Here is a 20,512-nt window from a genome sequence, read left to right as displayed (position 1 = left end):
TCCAGTTGAGCGCACAAGAGACTGGAAATTACGACATAACAGATCTGCTGCAAAGGTTTAATTAAACTTTTTGGTTGTAATTGTAATTGCTTCTAAATATCAGGTGGTACAAGTGGTAAACTCTTTCCCTAACGTTTGTTATCGCAAGAAACGTTTTCGTCGAAGTACCCTGTATGAACCCATATGCCCAGGTCACAAATAGTATAAAAACCACTCGCATATATACTAAAAAAACGGATTCGGGGTCTTGACTTAAGAGAGGACCAGAAAAAGTAAGTGATTTGTTGTTTTGAATTAATTATCGTATTCTGTGTATAATGGTTTGTAATTACAAACCTGGAACTTCCAGCTAGGCTGCCTGCAAACCTGATGATATTTTCTGAAAACCCATATAGCTATACAACTATTTCAAACAACACTATTTGGTTCCGTTAGTAGTTTCGGATCGATGTGACAAAAGCACAAAATATTGAGATTTCTTTGGCAAGGTTCTTTTGTTGAGGGACAGGGTTGCTTAGGCCATCAGAAAGTTTTTATATTTCTAGTTTTTATATTTTAAATATAATATACTTTTATATTTATAGATTTTTTTAAAGAATATTGTCAGTAACGGTATAAAATATTGCACTACAGTATATGGGATGCGGGTATATACTTCAATCTCGCTCAGTGCAATGTTTTCGGGAAACGGAATTTATTATGCCGTTAGGTGGTGACATGGAGTTACACTAACGGATGATTGCAACGCTTTCAAAAGTGCGGAAACTGGGCCCATAGTTTGTCTCGATGACTTCAGACAAACATGATAGCAAGGTTTTTCGAAATGTGCTTCTTTAAATTATCTGGTAATGCTTTATAAGCTTCCACGCAATATGTACTGTCAACGTACGTTTTTGCTCCCAAAATTGGAAAATTGCATCGAAATCAGGTAATGGTGCATGCAAAATGGCACCTTAATAGTGTTTATTATCCCACTTTCCGCAATACTTTCCGGGAAATTTAGCAGCGATGACTGTAGTTTACTGGGATTACCCGTTTTTTCAATTACACATTGTTATATGACGTACACCTTCTGCCATAAGGCCGACGTTGCGCCTTTTCGCCCGGTGATTCCCAACCTCACCTTCGTGACCACCATTGTCAGTTGCACCACCTGACCGCATATGTCCAATCACGCCGAAGGCCGACAATTAGAAGTTCAAGTTTAAAAGTACCTTTTGTTTCCTCGCGAGGGTCCGCGCGAAGGCACAGGTGCGCGTTGTGGTGACGTCGCGCGGTGATTATCTCAAGTGTGAAGTCGAGGCGCCGAGATGTCGTGTGCTCGCGGCAATTACATTTAACATGTCAGATACGAGGGGAGTTTGGAGGAAACTTTCCTTCTCGTCAAGATATGACTCGCGTCGAACTTGAAGCTTCGTTAAAAATGTTTGTGTCTGGAAACATTTTGGAAAAGGGAGGTTAACACTTTTTTTTCTTGAAACTATTCCGAAACGGATAAATTTTTCTTCTGTGTAGCTGTCTATATTAATGTAACTGTTTTAAGATATCGTTTCGGCTATATTCTAGACTTTTAAGGGGGAATGAAACACCGGCAAATATCTGTATGAAACTGTTCACAACCAAACCACTGTGAGATAAAAATGTTTCAGGCTCACTTCTTGTGGGGGGGATTTGCCCGCTTCACACAACACCTTTTTACACAAGACAAGCAATTAACGGATGTGCACCGGTAAATTACCGCAAGCCGTTTGAAAACCACTGGGCGACAGCGAGTCTGAGGCGCCGAGCGTTTCTCAGGGAGTTTATCAACCACCCAGGTGTGGAGGCGCCCGGCTGTCTGGGCCGCCGCGAGCCGCAAACCACCGTTTTGTTTTCATTCGCGCCGCCAACTTCGCTGGTAAGTTGCGCCCAGGTGCGCACTGGCGACGCGAAGTCGCCCAGTCTCGAGCAATTTGCGTCGGAGCGAGAGGCCGCACGTGCACTCGCATCTTGAGAGCGCGTGAGAAATGCAAGAGAGAAGAAGGACGTGGACAAAGGCGCGAAATAGCGTAAACAAGAGAGCGGCAATGATAACATTGCTGGCGCGAGAGAAAAGAGGAAAAAATGCGACGGGTCATCGCTGGCGTGTATAAAAGCAGCGGAGTGGTCTCCAATCGTCAGAATTCGCAGTCGATACGACAAGATAAAAAGTTTTACTACGTGAGCAACAGAACAACTCTATATTTTTCAAAATGGTGAAGAGCATTAGCCAACGTCAGAGCTGTGACGCTTTGCGCAAGACCAGCCCAAAGTCAGCGACGATTAATCGTCACAATGCAGAAGAAAGCAACGTCAGCGAGCTTATGAGCCGACTACGATCCATTCTTCCCGGCGTCGCTTCCAGTGGCAACGACCTGGACATCGTTCAGAATGCAATCTTCTACATCCAGGACTTGAATGATTTGCTAACGCAAGCCGACGAGCCAAGATCGCCCACTCCTGAGGCGGAACCTTCGCAGCAGGTCGCAGCTACCATCCTATCGGTACCCGAAGTGATGTCGGGCGGCAACACGACGCCATTCACCCCGCCTTGCGGAGCTACTCGCCTTCGTACGCCCGTCTTTTGAGTGCAAGATGGCATATGGCTTATCGACGGTTCCCTCAATCAAATACGCAAGCACAGCCGGCTTGTAGGGATGTAACATCGGGCGCATGTGTGCGACGGTTGCATGCCAGATGTTCACTGAATCGCCAGAAGGGGCGAATAAACTGAGAAGTGTTCTCAGAAACCGGGCTCGCGCCGACATTGGCCGAGCTTTCGCAACGAGGATGGCTACGAGGATCGCGGTTTTTATTATATGACGGTTGTCCACCGATTTTATCGTTTTACCGAAGTGTATGTGTCGTGTCTTGATCGCACGTTATTCATTTTGTGCCTTTTCATCGCGACAATTCGTGCCTTTGTGTAATTGCATAATAAAGTGACTTTGGAAAGAAATACTTGTTTGGTTTAGTCAGGTGTTAAAATCTGTTGTAGGTTTGAAATCAACACATTTGACAGTTCAGGAAATTGTAATGCAAACATAACACGGTTGAACAAATGGCAGTTTACATTGGGACGCTGAGTGTCGGATGTCAGAAAAACCTGCAAGTATTTTGCCACATAGGAGAATTAAAAGTTGGTTTCGAACTACAAGAAGCAATTGAAATATGCCAACTCACACTAAATTAAACTAAAGTACCGAAATGCAAAATTTACGTAATCAAAAACGTAAAGATGCGCAACTTGCTCAATTATAAATCGGTTCGACGAAAAGCTGTAGCCGAATTTGCGCAACATTTAAGTGGCTCATGTTGCAGGAATTGATACTTTAAAAATCCCGAGCCTTCGGCCTAAGGAGTCGGAAATTTTCTTCAAGCGGGCCATTCAAAAACGTGCGAAATTATGCGCAATTATTGCGCGACAAACCCGGGCCCAGGCGCCACAGTTCTGTGTTGGCCCACCGCTCGAGCGGCGCGATTCAATCGCAGCGCGAAAGTGGATCGCCGCTAAATCGCTAGCTCTACTGTTTCGCCAGACTTGTCGGCGCCCCTGCACCTGGAAGCCTCCCGTCCTCGCGCCCCGCGGCGCTTGAGAATTTTACGGCGCTCAGCGGTGACGTCATATCGACATACAGCGCGATGCGGAGGGGAAATAACCGGATCGCAGTGAACCGTGGAAAATCGTTAGCGTTTTAGTGCGAGTGCAAACGTCGAGACTCGTTTAAGTTAGCACCTGAGCAAACATGCAGAATATACACAGCGAGGGTTTAACGTCACTCGTGTGTGTGACAAGCAACATTAACAATGCAGAAGAGCTTGGAACTGACCAAAGTTTCGCCGGAAAAACGTAATGTTCCGACAAAACAACCCTCGTCTCTTTTGTACACTTTCGCCCTTGACATGTCTAAGTTAAACATATTGAATGAAATGGTCAACACACTCCCAATATGAAGTAGCGTAATCACAGATATTAGTTTTTTTATAACTCAATAGTGAAAAATAGTATTTGGGTGTGGACACAACAGTATTATAATTAAGCGAGCATTTTACCTCCCAAAAAATTGGACATATAAAAGATGTCATTCTCAGAGGAGATTGGTAACCGCCGAAATTTGGGTAAATTTTGACAGTTTAATTTTCCCCCAAAATACCTTAACGCCAATTACACAGACACGAAATTCAACTACGGGCCTTAAATAGTCTCAAAACGTTCGCTCCGTACTTAGCCGCGGAGAAGTGCCGACAATGTATTGCTCCCCTACACAGGGGTGCGAAGGAACGGCGCGTGACGTCAGAGTATAAACAAGGAGGCAGACTCGCTGGCGCCTGTGCGCACCTGCGAAGGCCTCAACGCACGTGCGACATTTTATCTCCGATTTGCTGTAAATACGTACTTGACTGTTGGGCCGGGTGTGCTCTGTGAGGCCGCGAGGGGCAGAGGAATGGCTTTGTAGTCACTTGTGCAGTTAATATTCGCCCGGTGTGACAGCACCTGCCGCGCGCCCCTTGCCCCTGGAATGCTCTTCATTTACCAGTCGACTGTTAAACGATGGAGGATCAATGGGCCGTGGGGTCGCAGCTGAAGGCCTGCACCGGTGCCAGTGACGGTTCAAGTGTTTTAATCGCGCCACCTTCCGTTCAGAACTTACGACATACCCTTAAAGTAAGGATGCCACTTGTGTGTATCATACGTAGGGGCAGTCGCGGCCGCTTGACTTTCAAAGGGCAGCCGAGATTGCCGCATTCACACCAATCAGCTGCCCACCTACGCGGATGTCGCTAAAACGCAGCCAAGTCGATCGTACTGTATTTCAGGGAGGGCGAAACAATCCGAATGCGTTTTCGATTACGCATTCCCTCGAACAACAAATGTCCGAATGGCATAAACAGGTAAAGCGTTCCAACAGTAATTGCGTAATTACAATGTACGCCACGTGCATACAAACGCCTTATTTGACTTTCACCTGCCATTACCATGGCAATATACGCTGCCGCTAGAACATGCGAGGGTTAATTGTCCGGTGATTGGCGCACCGCTTTGGCCTCGTTAAACATACGGCCGCCCACCTGCGACTAGCACGCCCCGAGTTGTCGCAGCTGAGGCTACGAAATGCCCGCGTGGCCGTTCGTAAATCTGCCAACGTACAGGAGACCACGCTCGGAGTCGATCCATCAACGGTCAAACTCAACTGAGAGTTTAGCTTTAATCCGGCGCGGCGCAGCGTCGGGCATCCGTAGCGGCCCGGGGAAACAAACACACTGGGATGGGCCCGGGCCGACGCCAGACTGCCAGGCGCCCTTGCACACCTGTGCGCAAACACCGCCCTGACGTTTCGCCTTTCGCCGAGAGCTGCTCGACGCCGGAGAAATAGAAGAAACAAAACGAGGGAGAGTTCTCCTATTTCTCCTCGGGTGGCACAGTGGAGTGATCGAATCATTATGTCACTTGTAATTGTCAAATAATAAGCACAAACCCGACCGGATTACAAGAACTGTTAGGCGAACTCTCAATTCATCACCTACCTATCGGTTTCTCCGTGCCGTTACCGCGTCTGAAAATAACTGTTGCATGCCCTGCTCGTTGGTGGGCATGTTTGTGTGCGCCGACAGTCGTAATCCGTTGAGCTGCATCACCTTGACATGTGTTGTGTCACAACTGTTCATTCAAATACCCGCAACCGGTATTTCAATTTGTGCGAAGAAAATAATTGTTGATTTTTCTTTGGACGGAACCCGTGGAATCAGGAAGAATCGTCATGATTATATTCTCATATTTAACTTTAAAAATCGTATATTGAAGCGAAATTGTCTTAATGTGTGCATCATAGGCAACGGCGTTTGTGTTTTTAAAACAACATTATCCATACTTCAGTAACGGCGATGAAACACACCACAATGTGTAAGACAAGCTTATGGAAAGTCATTTCTTCCACCCAGCGTCCCGAGGTCAGACGTATAGATAACCCAAGACAATATTACGATGCCGATTTATCACAAACAACAATCCGGTATTTCGGGGCCGGCTGCGAGGTGTGTGGGAAAGTTGTCGGCGCTCGTTAAACCCCAAAAAGAACAACTTCACCTCAGCAGACGCGGTCACGTGACGGAGATCAACGGTGGCAGATGGTGCGCGTGTGTGAAAATGTTGCCGGAATGCGTATAGCGCGGGCTGTTGTTTATCCATTCGTGAGGGCCGCGACGCACTGTGGTGTCCCGGACTGGGTGGGAAGCTGGCTGTTTGCTCGGGCCGGAAATTTAGTTATGCGAGGGAAAAAATCGCAATGCATTTTAATGGGGTTTGCGATGCTTGTTTATTATACTCGCCTTCGGTGGACCCCTAAGCTAATTGATTGAGCTGTGCGTATATACCCCGATGAAGCCTAGCTGTATAGTTGGTGAAACATCGGACAATAAAAGTCACGTTAACTGTGCCAGGACAGATTATAGAAAATATGTGCGTATACTGGTACTATTTTACTCTGCCCTGCCAATGGGTTTTCTGGCACACCATGGTATAGGTGTGTTCGAGCACACAAAAGTTTATTACTTATACGTCACCACTTCCCTGGCAAGATCAAAGTTGACTTGCAGCACCACTTCTGGGAAGAGTGTATTTTGGCATCAAACTACAGGCACCGCCTTATCTTCACACAACTCTGTCGGCGACATACCGCCCTCCACATCGCCAGGCAAAAAAACCTGTAAACGCAGCTGTAGTAACAAGAAACACCACAGCCTGTTCTGTGTTCTGCACACAGGGTGAAACATGCCTCCTTTGGCATTTTTACGTGACGGAAATACCGTACCGCGCATGTTTGAAAGAGAAACTCAGTGAATGAGTTATATCGAGTTCGGATGTGTTTAACCGATTCCTACAGTTTCTATTGGTTGCATGACGAATGGCGGCCGCGCCTGTAGCTGGTATGTATAACGGTAATCGTGTTACCCTGTCAGGCCCAACAGGAAACAAACTTCATGTAAAGTAAGGGGAATGTCATGTTCCTAAGCCACGTATGCGGTTTAGGGTTGTCCGCAACGGGAACTCTGTCATGTTCCTATTTAAAAATGTGTGTTTTAATGAATCGTAAACGATGTTGAAACTTCCTATAGCAGCACGTTTACGTAAGGTCGTGTTGATCACTCTTTATACAAACAAGTTCGTCTATCGTGCGACACAAACTTCTCAATCACTTGCAACTTGTTGATGTGGTTTATTACATACTAGCAAGTCGAAAGTTGCACTCCATACTTGACAAATTCCAAGATGGAATCTTACCGCTGTGTAAATTTTGTTCTGGCGACAAGAACGTTACATAGCAACAGAGAACAGACTTACACAAACGCAACAGACTGCGTGACCAGCAAGAATTTGTCAATCGGCAACTGCCCCCCTGGGGAATGATTGGGAAGAGTTCCCACCGTCATAAACTATGCATGAGGGTCGTTTGTTGGTCGTGAGAAATCACAACACTCATTCATATTTATGAATATAAAACATTCGGACGCATCCTGAATAGTTAATGGTGTTTTGAAAATATTTCAACTTAGCAATAACATGGTCTGGAACCGATGGGTTGGGTTTGACGAAATTGATTTCATTCTGTTTACGCCCAACCAAACACTTGTGTATAAATTTAAATTAGTTTCGAACGGTTTTCGGTAATTTTCAGTAATAGTGATTTTGGTTAGAGTTGCCTTGATAGCGCGTAATTGTATGTAAAAAAGGCAATTTTGTCAAAAACATTGTTTACTGAAATTTCACAAACTTGTTCGAAATTGGAAGTTTGGGAATAAACCCGACAACGCGGCATAAACGTTCCCCGCGGTACGCGACAATAATTAACCCCACAGGGACCTCTGATCCCCACGCAAGCACCAGCGCCTCGGACCCACAAGGCCACGGAGGCGTGGGAACGAACAATACTGGCAGGTGGGACTCGGGTGGGAAATTCGCCTTTCGCTTATTTGTTACTCGCTGGTGAAAACTCACCGGTCGAGACGTTTTGCGGTAATTCGCCACGTAACCGTTGTGTTTATTAGCTGATTAAGCGCTAATCTCAAGTCGCATGTTTGTTGTACGAGCTCGACGGGCGACGGCCTCTTCGTAAGGCGATTGGCTGCACGCGAAAACGACTTTCAGTCGCGGATTACAAGAGTCGGGCGATTGATTAACGGTGCGTCGTATCGATTGAAGAATCAAGGGAACCGCCCCGATGTTCTCAAACACAAACCGTGTGAACTCCCGCTTGAATCAACAAACACGTTTGATTGACGCACCGCCCGCCCTCCGGGGATGTATATTAACCGAAGGGTGTTTATCGTATGACCGATGCGATTATACTAATCTCCCTTCGTCTAGAAATTTGTTTTGCAAATGGAAAGTGAGCAGCAAGATTAACTTTCACAGCATTGAATATCTCCTCCACGATAATCTCAGTAGTTTGCAATCGATATCGCATGTATTGAAATTTTGTGTTTTTCACAAGGACGGTGGTCGTTGTTTTGTCTGTTTGCGTGCTTGTGGAGTTTGCAAAACCAATGCAGCTTCAATGTTTTCGAGGACGTCGCCACGACCTTGGCCATTTAAGGCGGTTCCCTGTTGCGAATTACAGCGACCTCTCACACCTAAAATAAACCTGTCTCAGGCGCAGCAGTCAACATTATGACAGAAAAGGCACGAATCAATCAAACAAACGGCGATAACGCACCGGTTGGAAGTACAATGCCGCCGACAAGCGTGGGAACGAACACTGCGCAGCGGAAAGCGGCAGCTGCAGGGCGGATGGGAAACGCACTCTCCTAGTCGCGTGGCAGCCTCCGGGATTGTTTGTTTTCGTGAGCGCGACGCGCTTGTTAAAGATCCCGTGCGTTTTAGGTGAGCTTTGAGGCCTCGCGTGACGCAAAGGCCTACAATCTCGCTTAGCTTCGCAGGATTCCTAATCTGTGTGCCCAGAGTTCAGCGGTATCAGCGAGATGGGAGGTTACGATTTGTTGCTTAGAGATATCGCAACGTTCTAATGCGAAATCGCTTCAAGTTCAATTCATGAAATAATGTTTATTAATTTTGTTTGATAATGTTCTTCTCAGTGTGGTCAAAATCCATATTGTCTTTTATGAACAAGAAGTACAAATGAAATGACCGACCTATTTTTTTGCAAAGCGATACAAAATTCAAAAGAAAAATATTAAAAATCCACCCAAAATATTTTAGTACTATTTAGGGTTGAACACTTGTTATATTCTCCTATTATACGATATTTTATTGTTAAAATTATGGGAGCCCACGTTAAGGTCCTCCCGCCCAACCACCAATCACATCTTCTTACGCAACACCGGACATCAGTCTCTGGAAGTAATAAACTTTCATTTTCCGGTGGAAGCGCGGATGCTTCAAACGAACAAACACCGCACACTACACCGTATCCCATTGATTCGTTTCAACGACGCGCAGGGGAAAACGTGAAATGCCGTACCGGACTTTCATCAACGCGAAATAGCCAGGCATCAAAGTTGGAAGGGGGAAGACAAGGCGATACGCCAAAATCCCTATTCCCCGTGGGTTGAATTTCTCAGACAAGACATCCGTAGTCTCGATTATCGCGATTTAAGGGCAGCTGACGACAATTAGCTGGGCTTTACACAAAAAGGTTCGCGAAACGTCACTGGAGTGTATTTTAGGCAACCGAGCCCCTAGGGGCGACGTAAATGTCGCCGGGCGTGGGAACGGAGCCGACACCTGTCGGCCTTGGTCTTCGGGGCTCCGCGGGGACCAATTTCGAACGATATTTCAGCGGGAAACGGTCGTCGCTCTTTTGGAGGTTCAGCTCCTTATTTGCCATGGCAAAATCGCGCTCTTTCTGTTAAAAATTATTTCACGCCACTATCATCTGTAACCTGGCAGATGTTGGACGCGTGGGAACCGCACTTGGTGTGATTAGAAGCAAATAACGCGAGTCTGCTTAAACTGGAAATCGATTACCGTCATTTCGCACCTGTGATTTTTATAACTTCGACCGATTATTTATGTGCGTCGTGTTGTTTCGATTGAACATTTACGAAATATAAATATTTTTTAAATGTTAATTAGTTATATTCTTATTTAAAGCAGCAATCCAATAATTAGTGAAACATGAAACTTTTCAATACTTTACTTTCACAACAAGATCTAATTACAAATAATTCGTGAATCGCTATTTTGTTTGCTTCTCCTTAGAATCTTGACGATGTAAAAAAAGACCCCGAAATCTTGTATTTCGCCATTTCGCTGGTTTGCCTGCACAATAAAACGCACACGCGTTTGGACCCATAATAGATTAGAGGCGTAAATATTACAGCGACCTGTACAAACGATTGCCGCCTTTACACAGAGTCACGAATAGGCAGATGTTGGACGAATGGGAACCAAAGCTACGTGGGATCAGTTTAGCCGCCCGCCTTAATCACTGTTTATTTGGCGGGGTGTTACGCTCATCTCAATATTACCACTTAACCATGTTGTTGCTGTAACACCACATATTTTGGAAACCTCTTGCCCCTCTACCTTACGTTATAGGTTTGTTTATGTGCGATGTGTGTGTTTTTAAGTCACGATTTTACAACAACCTGTTTTAAGCTTGACATCACCGTTTTGTTTGTCGGGCAGCATGAGGTCAAACGCAATTTTATGGTATCCCTGCTTCCGATATTGGCGTTTTTTGTCGGCGGTACACGCAGGCGCGTAATAAAATTCTCGTCGCCGAGAACACGTCGTTCGACTTCCTCGAAGCGAACTCTATAACGCAATACACCGGGCAAGGTCCGTCACGCGGCAGATGCAAAATCGCGCGGTCATAAACCTGTTAACCCCGCACCGTTTTACGATAGGAAACGGTCAGTTCCCACACTCTTCCGCGTCGCTAATAAAAGGCGGTGACCTGGGGGCGCCGCGGAATTACCGGGCGCCCAATTACGAACAGGATTTATCCCTGATGGTCATAGAAGGCTTTGGGCCCTGGCCAATACCAGTGGACAATGAACTCGCCTGAACTCGCACAGGACACCATGCGGCGATCTTGTGATCAAGCTGGGTAAGGAAATCAATAAGCAACGGGACGCTTTCGACGCTTTTCTTTTGTGCTTAAATGTTGTATTGTTTGGCAAAGCACTTTTGGCTTTAGGTTTATGATTTCTATTGGATGCAGTTGATTGATGGTCGCTTGGGCTTGCAGGTTTTCAAGCGCGAAAAATTGATGATTGATTCGCAACAATTAAAGAAACTCTTCATTTTGATTGAATGCGCACGGTTGCACCCAACTACCCTGCTCATGTATAAGTGTTTGAAGACAGTGTCGTTAATCGAATGATTGCGACAGAAAGAAAAAGTTTTGCGAGTTCTTTTTGGTGGCAACGTCCACGTCTTATCCATCGAATCACTCGCACCTTGAGTTTAAAACATAAATAGATTTGAAAACAGAGTCGAGCATTTTCCCTTGCCGCGAAACTTGCATTCTTGACATATTTACTTGCTAATTGTTAACGTGTGGATGCAAGTGTGGATGCCTGTTAAAGGTTGTCGGCACAAACAAACACGGCATTTTGCGCCAACCCGTGCAACCTTCATTAATCACGCGCCATTACACAGACCTAATGCTGTTACCCAATTAAGGTTGTTTGTGTAAGACCATCCTGTGCCAATTGCCAGACTTCTTGGAGAAACAAGCAGGCCAAGTTGGAAAGCCATTAACACACTGCGTGTTTTTGCAGGCCTGATCCTAAGCACACATGCCGCGGAATTTCGGAGCGGTTCCGGCGTGGCCTCCCGCGTTAACTTTGCCCGTCTATCGACACTCAGCAATTTCATAGCAGCGAAACGTGTACCCTCAAAATCGCCCAGTCGCCTGTGCATACCGGCTCTGTTTTCCGACATGCTCAATTAAACGCCTCCCAACAAATCGACCACGGCCCTTTCGCCCAGCAACAGCCGCCTGTCCTGTTTGTCTGTCTCAGCCACGTCTTTCGAGCAGTAAGAGGGGGTAAAGATACGACAGAGTTTCGGGAATGCAATGGTTTATTTGCATAAGGGCGAATGTACGTGTTAGCATTCGCGTGGTTTAAGGCACAAGACGGTGAATGTCTTACGGGATACGCGAGCAACAAACAAGGAGTATGTACAAAACTATACAAAAGTGGAAGGCTCTACATGTAAGACACTGAGGTCTGTGTTCGAGAAGGCCGCGACAATAGGACAGAGAATAACATGGAAGACGGTGTCAATAATTGCTTGAGCACTGAAAACAAATGAAAATGTACACAAGGCGAAATTAAGGCTTGATAAATTGCAGTTTGATCGGAATGCGAAATATTTGGCCCTTTTGACTAATTAAAGCCACAAGTAAATACAAGATGCACAGATACAAAATTATTCTACTGAAGGCGCTTGCCTGGCTACAGCACGCTGCAGCACAAGGCTTTGTCCGTTTAAGGCACATACGAATGCACGTCATCGACTACGTCACTCTTGACGTCATTTTACTCCACTGGTGTTTGATCTTGGCTCCCTGCAGCGAGCGAGATTCGTCCACAACTCTTCCAAACCGAACGCTATCCGTTGTATTGTGACGTAATAAAAGTCGCATTGTGACGACGTGAAGCCGCCGTTGCTGTGGCTGCGGTATCGGATCAGCCGACTCGGGGCGTCGTTCTGATTTCAGTGCATGTTGTCTGTAAGCAAACAGATAAGGTGGTTAGATAGCTGCGACAGAATATCAGCATTACGACACATTCAGGGGAGCTTGTGTTAAATGCTATTCACGATAAGAGGAAACTTACCACATTCGTGATGTCCTGAATCGAAAGGTTTCTTGCGTTCTCGGCGGCCATCTGCTTATACTGCCTCGGCTGGTCCCGCGTGTTGTCATTGGATACCGGCTGCTCTTCAAGCATGCTGTGCAACTCATTGATATAATCCACAGCACGAAGGACAATGTCGAGACTCGAAACTGGCTTTGATTTGCACGACGGGATGACGTCTTTCAGTTGACGATACAGAGTTCTGCGTGAGAAAATAACGTTTAAAACATTGCAAGAAAGTGTTTACGTTTTGTTTAGTTTCAAATATTGCATACAAAAAATCATAATTTTACATATGAAGTACTCACCGTAATTCATTCTTTTCTTTGAGTTTTCTGATATGGTTTGGGGAAGTCGTCGTTTCCTTTAACTTGGCCTCGGCAACGAGGTTAAGATTCTTGCACGAAATGTGCCTTGCAAAGTCCTTTGATGGGCTAGCTTTCACCATTTTGCTATATGCCGTATTCACGTTGTATCTTATCGCTGTACCGGTGAAACGGTTGTATGACTGACACTCCCTTGGCCAGTGCTTTTAAACTGCCAAGATGCTGTGCCCCTTTTTCGCTTACCTCGCAAATCGATCCGCACACTCTCTCGCTCGCCTCTCACTTTTTCCCCGGCGCTTCACCTTCCCCGATTGTTACGTCACACAAATCGGCTTTGCGGACGTCATAATCCCGAAGGAATTACGCGTCGCGGTCGCTACAGAACACAGAGAAGTCGCGCGCGCTTATTGCCGCAATCCGCTTTTCTTTCGGTTATTTCGCTTTTACAGCCAATTAAAATAGCAACAGTCGTTGTAAATTAGGCGGGCTTTCTCTGTTGTTCGACGCGATCAAAGCGCCGCCAGTCAGACCGCGCTGTCGCTATCTTGTAATATTGTGTCATCGCAATGTTGTTTGTATAGCGATTTTTGTCAGGCGTGTCCTCGCGGCCCAATCAAAGAGTGTTGCGAGCTGTATATTCCAGATTTGCACGCGCAAATCCCTGAAACCCTTGTAACTCAGTGTTTTAAATCAATAGTCGGCGTACCATTGATACGCCTTGCTGTCAAACGTTGCAAAACTACAAACGAAACAACTGTTGTACCGCAAACCAGCCACCAAACTTGCCCGGCCACATGACTACTCTGAAACTTTTGCAATGCAGCTTGGCTTGCAAGTAGTTTCGTATCACGCAAAGGGTTTCGATTAAATATTGATCAAACGTAAAGACCATACTTGAGATGTTGCGTTGGTTGTGACTTAAACACTTTTATATCACGGAAAAACATGACTAACAGGCGCTGATATTTTTTCAAGGGCAACTCTGTATGAGCAGAAGAAACCAGTGCAAAACATGTTCATTCCGCTTTCCGCAAACCAAAATTACATGTTACTTTCGACCGGAAGACTCGACATATGCACAAGTGTGACAGGGTGCATTCTGCGGTAAGCGGCATATGGAGGTTTACAAGATGGTACGACGGATGCCAGGTAACAACGTAAATTATTACGCGACCGTAATTGATATGCACAGCGAAGGGCACGCCCCCAATTTCGGTTGCAATTTTACAACGCAATGAACGGACGCCCGTTGCATAAGGGACCGCACCGGAAGCGTTTACATCGTCACCTTGCGCAATAACCGCCGCCTTTTCCCATAAGCACACACGTAACTTAGAGACAGTTTTATTGCCTGGAAACGCAAGGAAACAGCAATTCACATGGGGTCTAAAACGCCGGCGTCTTCCGCCGCTCTGCTCCGGGACGCTTGTAAAACCCGCGTAATTGCGCCCTTGTCGTGGCTTCTACTCTATACTGTTGCATGTGTACACGACAGACATGAAGCAAAGGGGGTTTTGTGGCAAACGGGATTCACGCTTGGACTGCGTCGCATTCGGGATAGGATGTGGAAAGCTTGCGATGCCTTATCAGAGACACAAAGGCGTTGAGCCGGCAAGCGCCCATCCGCGCTAATCTAGTTATGGATGATGCTCCGACAAGGCGACGAAATTAATTCCGCAGCTCAATAGTAAAACTTCCTATGCGCGTCCGGATATGCTTTGATGCACGAACGAATTAATATCGACGGGCGTTTTAATATAAACCGCGTGTTTATCACAGGATTTGAAACAAGCGCAATAATACAGAGCATGTTTTCTGCTGGTGTTCAACAGTCACCATATACTTCTGCATTGTATGCAGATAATTTTTTTTGCATTATGTCCATTATTTACCAACATACAACAAGATCCACCGATATGTATAATGTACGATTCTAGGAAGTGACTGCTACGGTTACCTTGGAGCAGCAAACAGCGGTACAACAAACAGTGTGCTCTAAGCAAAACATAACACCTATTGTTTACAGCGCCAAGAGGAAGTGAACTTGGCGTTTACAATACGCGCATTCAAAGGCGGTAACCCTTGGTGCGGAATAACGAACAACACTTGCACGTGAAAGTTGGCATGGAAGTGGAAGTGCTAAATCTGACAGGGGGGTGCCAGCCAAAGTAAACATACCCGGATCAGACAATGCGAGACAGTCTTCCGTTGCAAATACCCTAGTCTGACAAACAACTTTGTTTACTACAATTTTTTTGCAGCACGCACGGCGCAGTATTACTATATTTGTGGCAACACTTTGTGAACATTATGCTGTATAAAGTTTTTTTGTGTTTTTAGTCGAGACTTTAACTGGAATTGGCGAACCCATTCATCTTCTGTCGCTTATGACCCACATAATCGTTGTCAATTGTACAGAGACATAGGCGGTTAAATCTATTTTGCTGCCCATTAGACGCGAGATACCATTTTCGTCCCGACTTAAATTCGATGAAAATACTCCACAGACGTAACACGCTCACCAAAACGCATTACACTGGCGCCTATGTGGCCTGGACAACAAAACAAACCTCCCGACCTGGCGCCGTTTCGCAAATGGGTTTTAGGAATTGAGTCGTTTGTCTGACAAACATTCAATACCAAGTCCATAATATCGGGGGAAAAGCTAAAAGGTAAATTCTTCCAACCCAGCTATTAAAACTATTTAAGTTGCTGAAAGAAATGCTGTTAACAGGTGTTGTTTATTAAGCTGAGGTGCTTTATTCGACAGGTGTTCGCAATAAATTTCACAGTCACGCTATTGAACAGTCTGTGGCATTGCGACGCCGCTTGCTGTAAACTTGCCTGGTACAAAGGGTACGTTGGCCCCAGCACTTCGTCGCGTATTGTACAAAGAGCGTGGACAAAGCCAAAACAAGGAACCGCGCCTGTAATTAAAACATGATCTGTCTTTTTGCGCAGAAGCCAGGTGCTGTGGATCTGTAAAAGGCCGCAACCCCTGGCGTATCATCTTGAAACCCACGCAATAACAATGGCTGCCCTTATGGTAGGAATGCTGACCACGCCGCGCTCGACGCCAAATAATGATATACATATATTGTGTAGTGAGAGTGCCACCCGTGAGAAGACGCCACTGTGTCGTCGGGCTCATTGTGGACCGAATCACCCAGACTTACGATAAAAAGGGGCTTGTGTGTCGTGTAGGCTTCTGTATAGAAGCGACAATTTTTTGAGCTCAAAATAAAAGGGAAAATTATGGTGCCGTGTATAGGTATAATAAATAAACTGCCAAGTATGCACTTATGGTGTATTTGAAACTGTAAATTTGTTTTGCGTTTGTGGCAATGCAAAATTATGAAAGAAAATTGAACGAAAAAGTGCGCCCAACGTGGGGCTCGAACCCACGACCGTTGGATTAAGAGTCCAACGCTCTACCGACTGAGCTAGCCGGGCGACGAGTGCCACGGGTAAAAAAGCACGTAATAACTGTCAGTGTTCAATGCGTGTAAGTCACACATATTTTTTTGCGTATAATGTATTGAATCGCTGGGATTTTACTCTTATTCGTAAACACCTTCAAAATTTCAGTCAATGATTTACGACTACTTAAGAGTCTAAATCCAGCTTAACTCTTGTGCGGCAACTAAAATGGTCTGCGCGACCCAGTAGGCCACTAATTAAACTAAAAGCTCATCAATCTCGCATTGCAGCGAGTGGTTGGGAAAAACAAGTCCTGTGTAAGTCAGCACCTCCACAAGTGATGGCGTTTTTTCTGTTTGCCGCACCTGCGTCTGACCACCTTTACGACGCTTCGCTCTGCCAGGTCAAGTCCGGGCACATACCAGTCTTGTGTCAGGGCAGGATTCTGTTAATCATGTTCAGATTAGTGTTACATATTTACCTGACGATTTTGGTATATGTAAGTTAAAAATTCACCGAATCCAAAAGTATTAAACTAAAAATGTAATGCTATCCTATTATTGAGTAACAGCAGGCCATTGTTAAATTATCGGTTTGATTTTGTTTTAAAGCTATCGTTTTGTGTTCCAACTACAATGGCAGAAAAACAAATATGCGGTATCGAAGATGTTAATTTAATATGTTTGGTCATTAGTTGTTAAAGTTTAATATTTCTTCACGGAGGGTGGGGATTTGCAAGATATTTTTAAAACAAGGATGTGGGAAACGAATTGTGTTCGTCCGAACCCGAACCTATCTCCTTTCAGCCAAGACACAAGCTTGTAATCACAACCCGCGCAGCACAAAAACACATGTGCGAAAAACACATCGCCAAAGTGCAGAGGACGTGGAACAGCACCTGTTGGGTGATGCCAGACGCACATGTCTACTTGGAAATCATAGCGTCGACACCTTTTCACAGGCGACTCGCATAACCATGGAATGTTTTTGTGCCCTTACATTGGTACGGTCACGCCGCTTTCCCATCACCCCACATGGTTTGGCCCACACCTGTTCGAGTCATATTCACACACACGCTGCCTGTCACACCTAACAGGATCTGAATGACGCGGGATGCACCTGCGCCAAGCAGATTAAAATCGTTTAATTAATTACCATACAATGGCGTTACACAATGGCAATGTCACAGCGGTTTTAAAGCCCATTCAGTGTGGTTTCAGACTCGCCCCAACGACCGTGCTCAAACCCTGATTCCGCTGAAAATCATGACTCTGACGCACATCCTTGCTGATTTACACCACGGCTATGTGATATTCAGGGGTCACTATTCAGAATGCGTTGAAGGAATTGGGAGAAACATAACTCTGTGCCCGAATCGGGGTTATGCAACGGCCGGAGCCGGCCACCGTGAAGCGACGTCATAACGAGTATGTAATTGGCCGTTTTGTTCGCAAATTATGCGCGGTCGTATAAGCGGCGATCGAGGCGCGCGTCCACACCTGCAGAAGGCAACGGAGAAGGGCAAGATGTAATTGCAGCTGCACAACATTTGCGCGGGCCTTTGAAATTTCGCGTCCCATAACGAAAAGTGATGAGGGTTGCCCGGTCACTCGATACGGGGATTTATGCCGCAGTAAATGATTGCACTTTTATCCCCATTACGCCGAACTTCTTTTTGCCACCCCTCGCCCGCTTGTGTGTAATTGGTGGGCTTCCAAAATTCCATCGTCAAAATAGCTCCATATGCATTCAAAGACAAAAAATGGAGAAAAAGATTATAAGATAAACAGCTGGCCAAGCTAACAGGTAGACATGTTTGTCGGAGAAATCGCTGATTACAAACGTTACAACGTTTGAGGTTGCACCCAGTTCAGGAACTCTTTATCTCTCCGCATTTCGAAAAATGTTTCAAAATTTCCACCTAATCGCTTGTGCGCAACACGAATCTGGGAAAAGCGCTGTGGTGTTTGCGGAGCCAATAAAAGGCCGCGGATAGCGCGTCCCAGAGCACTGCGCAGCAAAGTTTGTCAAACACCGGCCAATCAACCGCCCGCAGACAGCGAGGCGCCACTGCACCTGGGCACACAAGACGACCCGAGTAACCACGTGACAAAAATGAGCGTCGCGATGAGCCGTCTCTACACCCGATCGCTGCTTTGAAGTGAAGTTGATGAGCGATTTTTACGCTGCGGTTCAGCATGATTAACAAGTGACGTCGACGGCAATATACATTGACTGGGAGGAGAATATGTCCTTCGTGGGCCACGGTGTTGGCGAAGTGCTTTATACTCACACCATAACACTTTAAAAGGCTCGCGAAAAATTCCGTTCACTCACTCTGACTCGTTTTGAACGCAATAAAATCTACATTGTCGAAAAATATTTTGCGGTAACACATGTGAAATGAACTCCGTGCTCTTTGCGACATAGTATTGATAGAGCAAATTTTCTCCAAACCAAGAAAGATTTAATGATGGTAAATCGTCACAACGAGACAAGAATCTTCAAAAACATATGACGATGGGTGCAAAATAAGTGGAGTTAACAACTTTGAATAAAAAAGCCAAAGCTAAGATGCTGTTAATCATTTTTAGTAAATGTTTCGAACCTATACTTGGTTTGGTAGTTCTACTGATGATGAACCAAGTATAGGAAACGTTTACTGAAAAAGATTGACAGCATCTTAGCTTTGGCTTTTTTATTCAAAAAAACATATGACGATCTTTACCCAATTTTGGGACGACTTCCAAACAAGGACAACATGACATGGTAGATTAATTCTGGAAGTTTTCAACAACAACGTATTGATCTGTTGCCACTGATCCCACGACAGTTGTCCTACAGAATGCTCATTCCTATCGATCGTTGTCACAGATCAAAGCGAGGGACGAACTGATGCGGCCGCATTTCCGCCTACTAAAAGCCCATCAGGGACAAGTTAACTTCCTCATATTGTATACGCGACCTCATTGCCGCAGATTCTGTTGTCAGTGAGTTTCAGGCCCTTGGGATTAAACTTCCGTGTACGGAACTCGGTGTGTGAAAGGACGACACGCCCTAGTGGCAGCTACCAGGGGTTTATTTACGCCCGACTGTGAGCGTATCCATACATAAACTGGGTGCGGACTCGCTCAGGTGTTGGAGACCACACTAGTTGCCCACCTTTGCTTGTGATTATTGACAGGCGCTGTGATGTGGTGTTTTTGGATTCGGCAACCGAACAGCGCAATGCCACACAACGCGACTGGCCGCTGCCTGATGCCACGTGCGCCGTGTTCCGGTAGGTGTAACAACCGACTGGAAACCGAAACCAAACTTGAACATATGGGAGGATACTTTCAAAGCTATTTTTATTAAAGTTTTCTATTTATAATCGCTGCGTGAAGTCGAATCAAAACAAGTTTGGGAATTAACTGGGCATTCTTTGCTGCCACCTAGTAAAATAGTTGAGGTGCTAAATTTCTTTCAGGAAGAAATAGATAAAAATGCTAAAAATTGGAATACATGTAAAATAATCAGAAATAGTGTGCTCTGGGGAATAGTGGTTGAAGAACCTGCACTGGAAAAGTTATACGAACGAAAACATAACGTGACCTTCATTTTTTTATCATTTATGTGCGAATAAACGGAAAGGAATTTATTTTTTAATTTTGATTTCCCGTCCATTATTCTGGCACTGCTTGCAAAAAATGCGGCGCTGTTTTTGAACACAAGACAACACTTGAATATGTATCCATGCGAATCAAGGTTGTATTCACTGAAAGCAAATATCAGCTACAGTTACAGATACAAACGGATGCAATTTACACAAGTTTATCGCGTATCGCGTATCGCGTAGTGCGTTTTGTGTATTGTGTATACATCACGATAGAGTTAATTTGCATGCAACCCAGAACAAATCCGCGCTTAAAATCAAA

At 45.4% G+C, this 20,512-nt stretch overlaps 2 protein-coding genes and 1 non-coding gene across 3 annotated transcripts; 1 reads left to right on the top strand and 2 right to left on the bottom strand.

The window, feature by feature from the left end:
* The first annotated feature begins 2,173 nt into the window (after positions 1–2,173).
* Positions 2,174–2,977, top strand: LOC145903520 (uncharacterized). Its single transcript, XM_082991605.1, has one exon. The coding sequence runs from the start codon at positions 2,232–2,234 to the stop codon at positions 2,604–2,606; it is 375 nt and encodes a 124-aa protein (XP_082847731.1). The 5' UTR covers positions 2,174–2,231; the 3' UTR covers positions 2,607–2,977.
* A 9,078-nt stretch (positions 2,978–12,055) lies between these two features.
* Positions 12,056–13,365, bottom strand: LOC145903355 (uncharacterized). The gene is made up of 3 exons (XM_082991432.1): positions 13,158–13,365; positions 12,829–13,051; positions 12,056–12,720 (listed from the first exon to the last, which is right to left on the bottom strand). The coding sequence occupies exons 1-3, from the start codon at positions 13,295–13,297 to the stop codon at positions 12,679–12,681; spliced, it is 405 nt and encodes a 134-aa protein (XP_082847558.1). The 5' UTR covers positions 13,298–13,365; the 3' UTR covers positions 12,056–12,678.
* A 3,190-nt stretch (positions 13,366–16,555) lies between these two features.
* Positions 16,556–16,628, bottom strand: Trnak-cuu (transfer RNA lysine (anticodon CUU)). Its single transcript has one exon. It is a non-coding gene; the product is annotated as a tRNA-Lys (tRNA).
* Positions 16,629–20,512: the final 3,884 nt, after the last annotated feature.

Source organism: Ascidia mentula, chromosome 5 (assembly GCF_947561715.1).
Source record: "Ascidia mentula chromosome 5, kaAscMent1.1, whole genome shotgun sequence".
NCBI lineage: Eukaryota > Metazoa > Chordata > Ascidiacea > Phlebobranchia > Ascidiidae > Ascidia > Ascidia mentula.
The sequence above is the reverse complement of the archived record's forward strand: the minus strand, read 5'-3'. Positions and strand labels throughout refer to the sequence as shown.

Bases quoted from the DNA above. Each gene is read 5' to 3' on its own strand.
- LOC145903520 (XM_082991605.1), top strand. From the start codon at position 2,232: ATGGTGAAGAGCATTAGCCAACGTCAGAGCTGTGACGCTTTGCGCAAG.
- LOC145903355 (XM_082991432.1), bottom strand. From the start codon at position 13,297: ATGGTGAAAGCTAGCCCATCAAAGGACTTTGCAAGGCACATTTCGTGC. The intron at 13,052-13,157 runs GTGAGTACTTCA...TTTCTCACGCAG, and splicing joins AAAGAAAAGAATGAATTACG to AACTCTGTATCGTCAACTGA. The intron at 12,721-12,828 runs GTAAGTTTCCTC...GTTTGCTTACAG, and splicing joins TTCAGGACATCACGAATGTG to ACAACATGCACTGAAATCAG.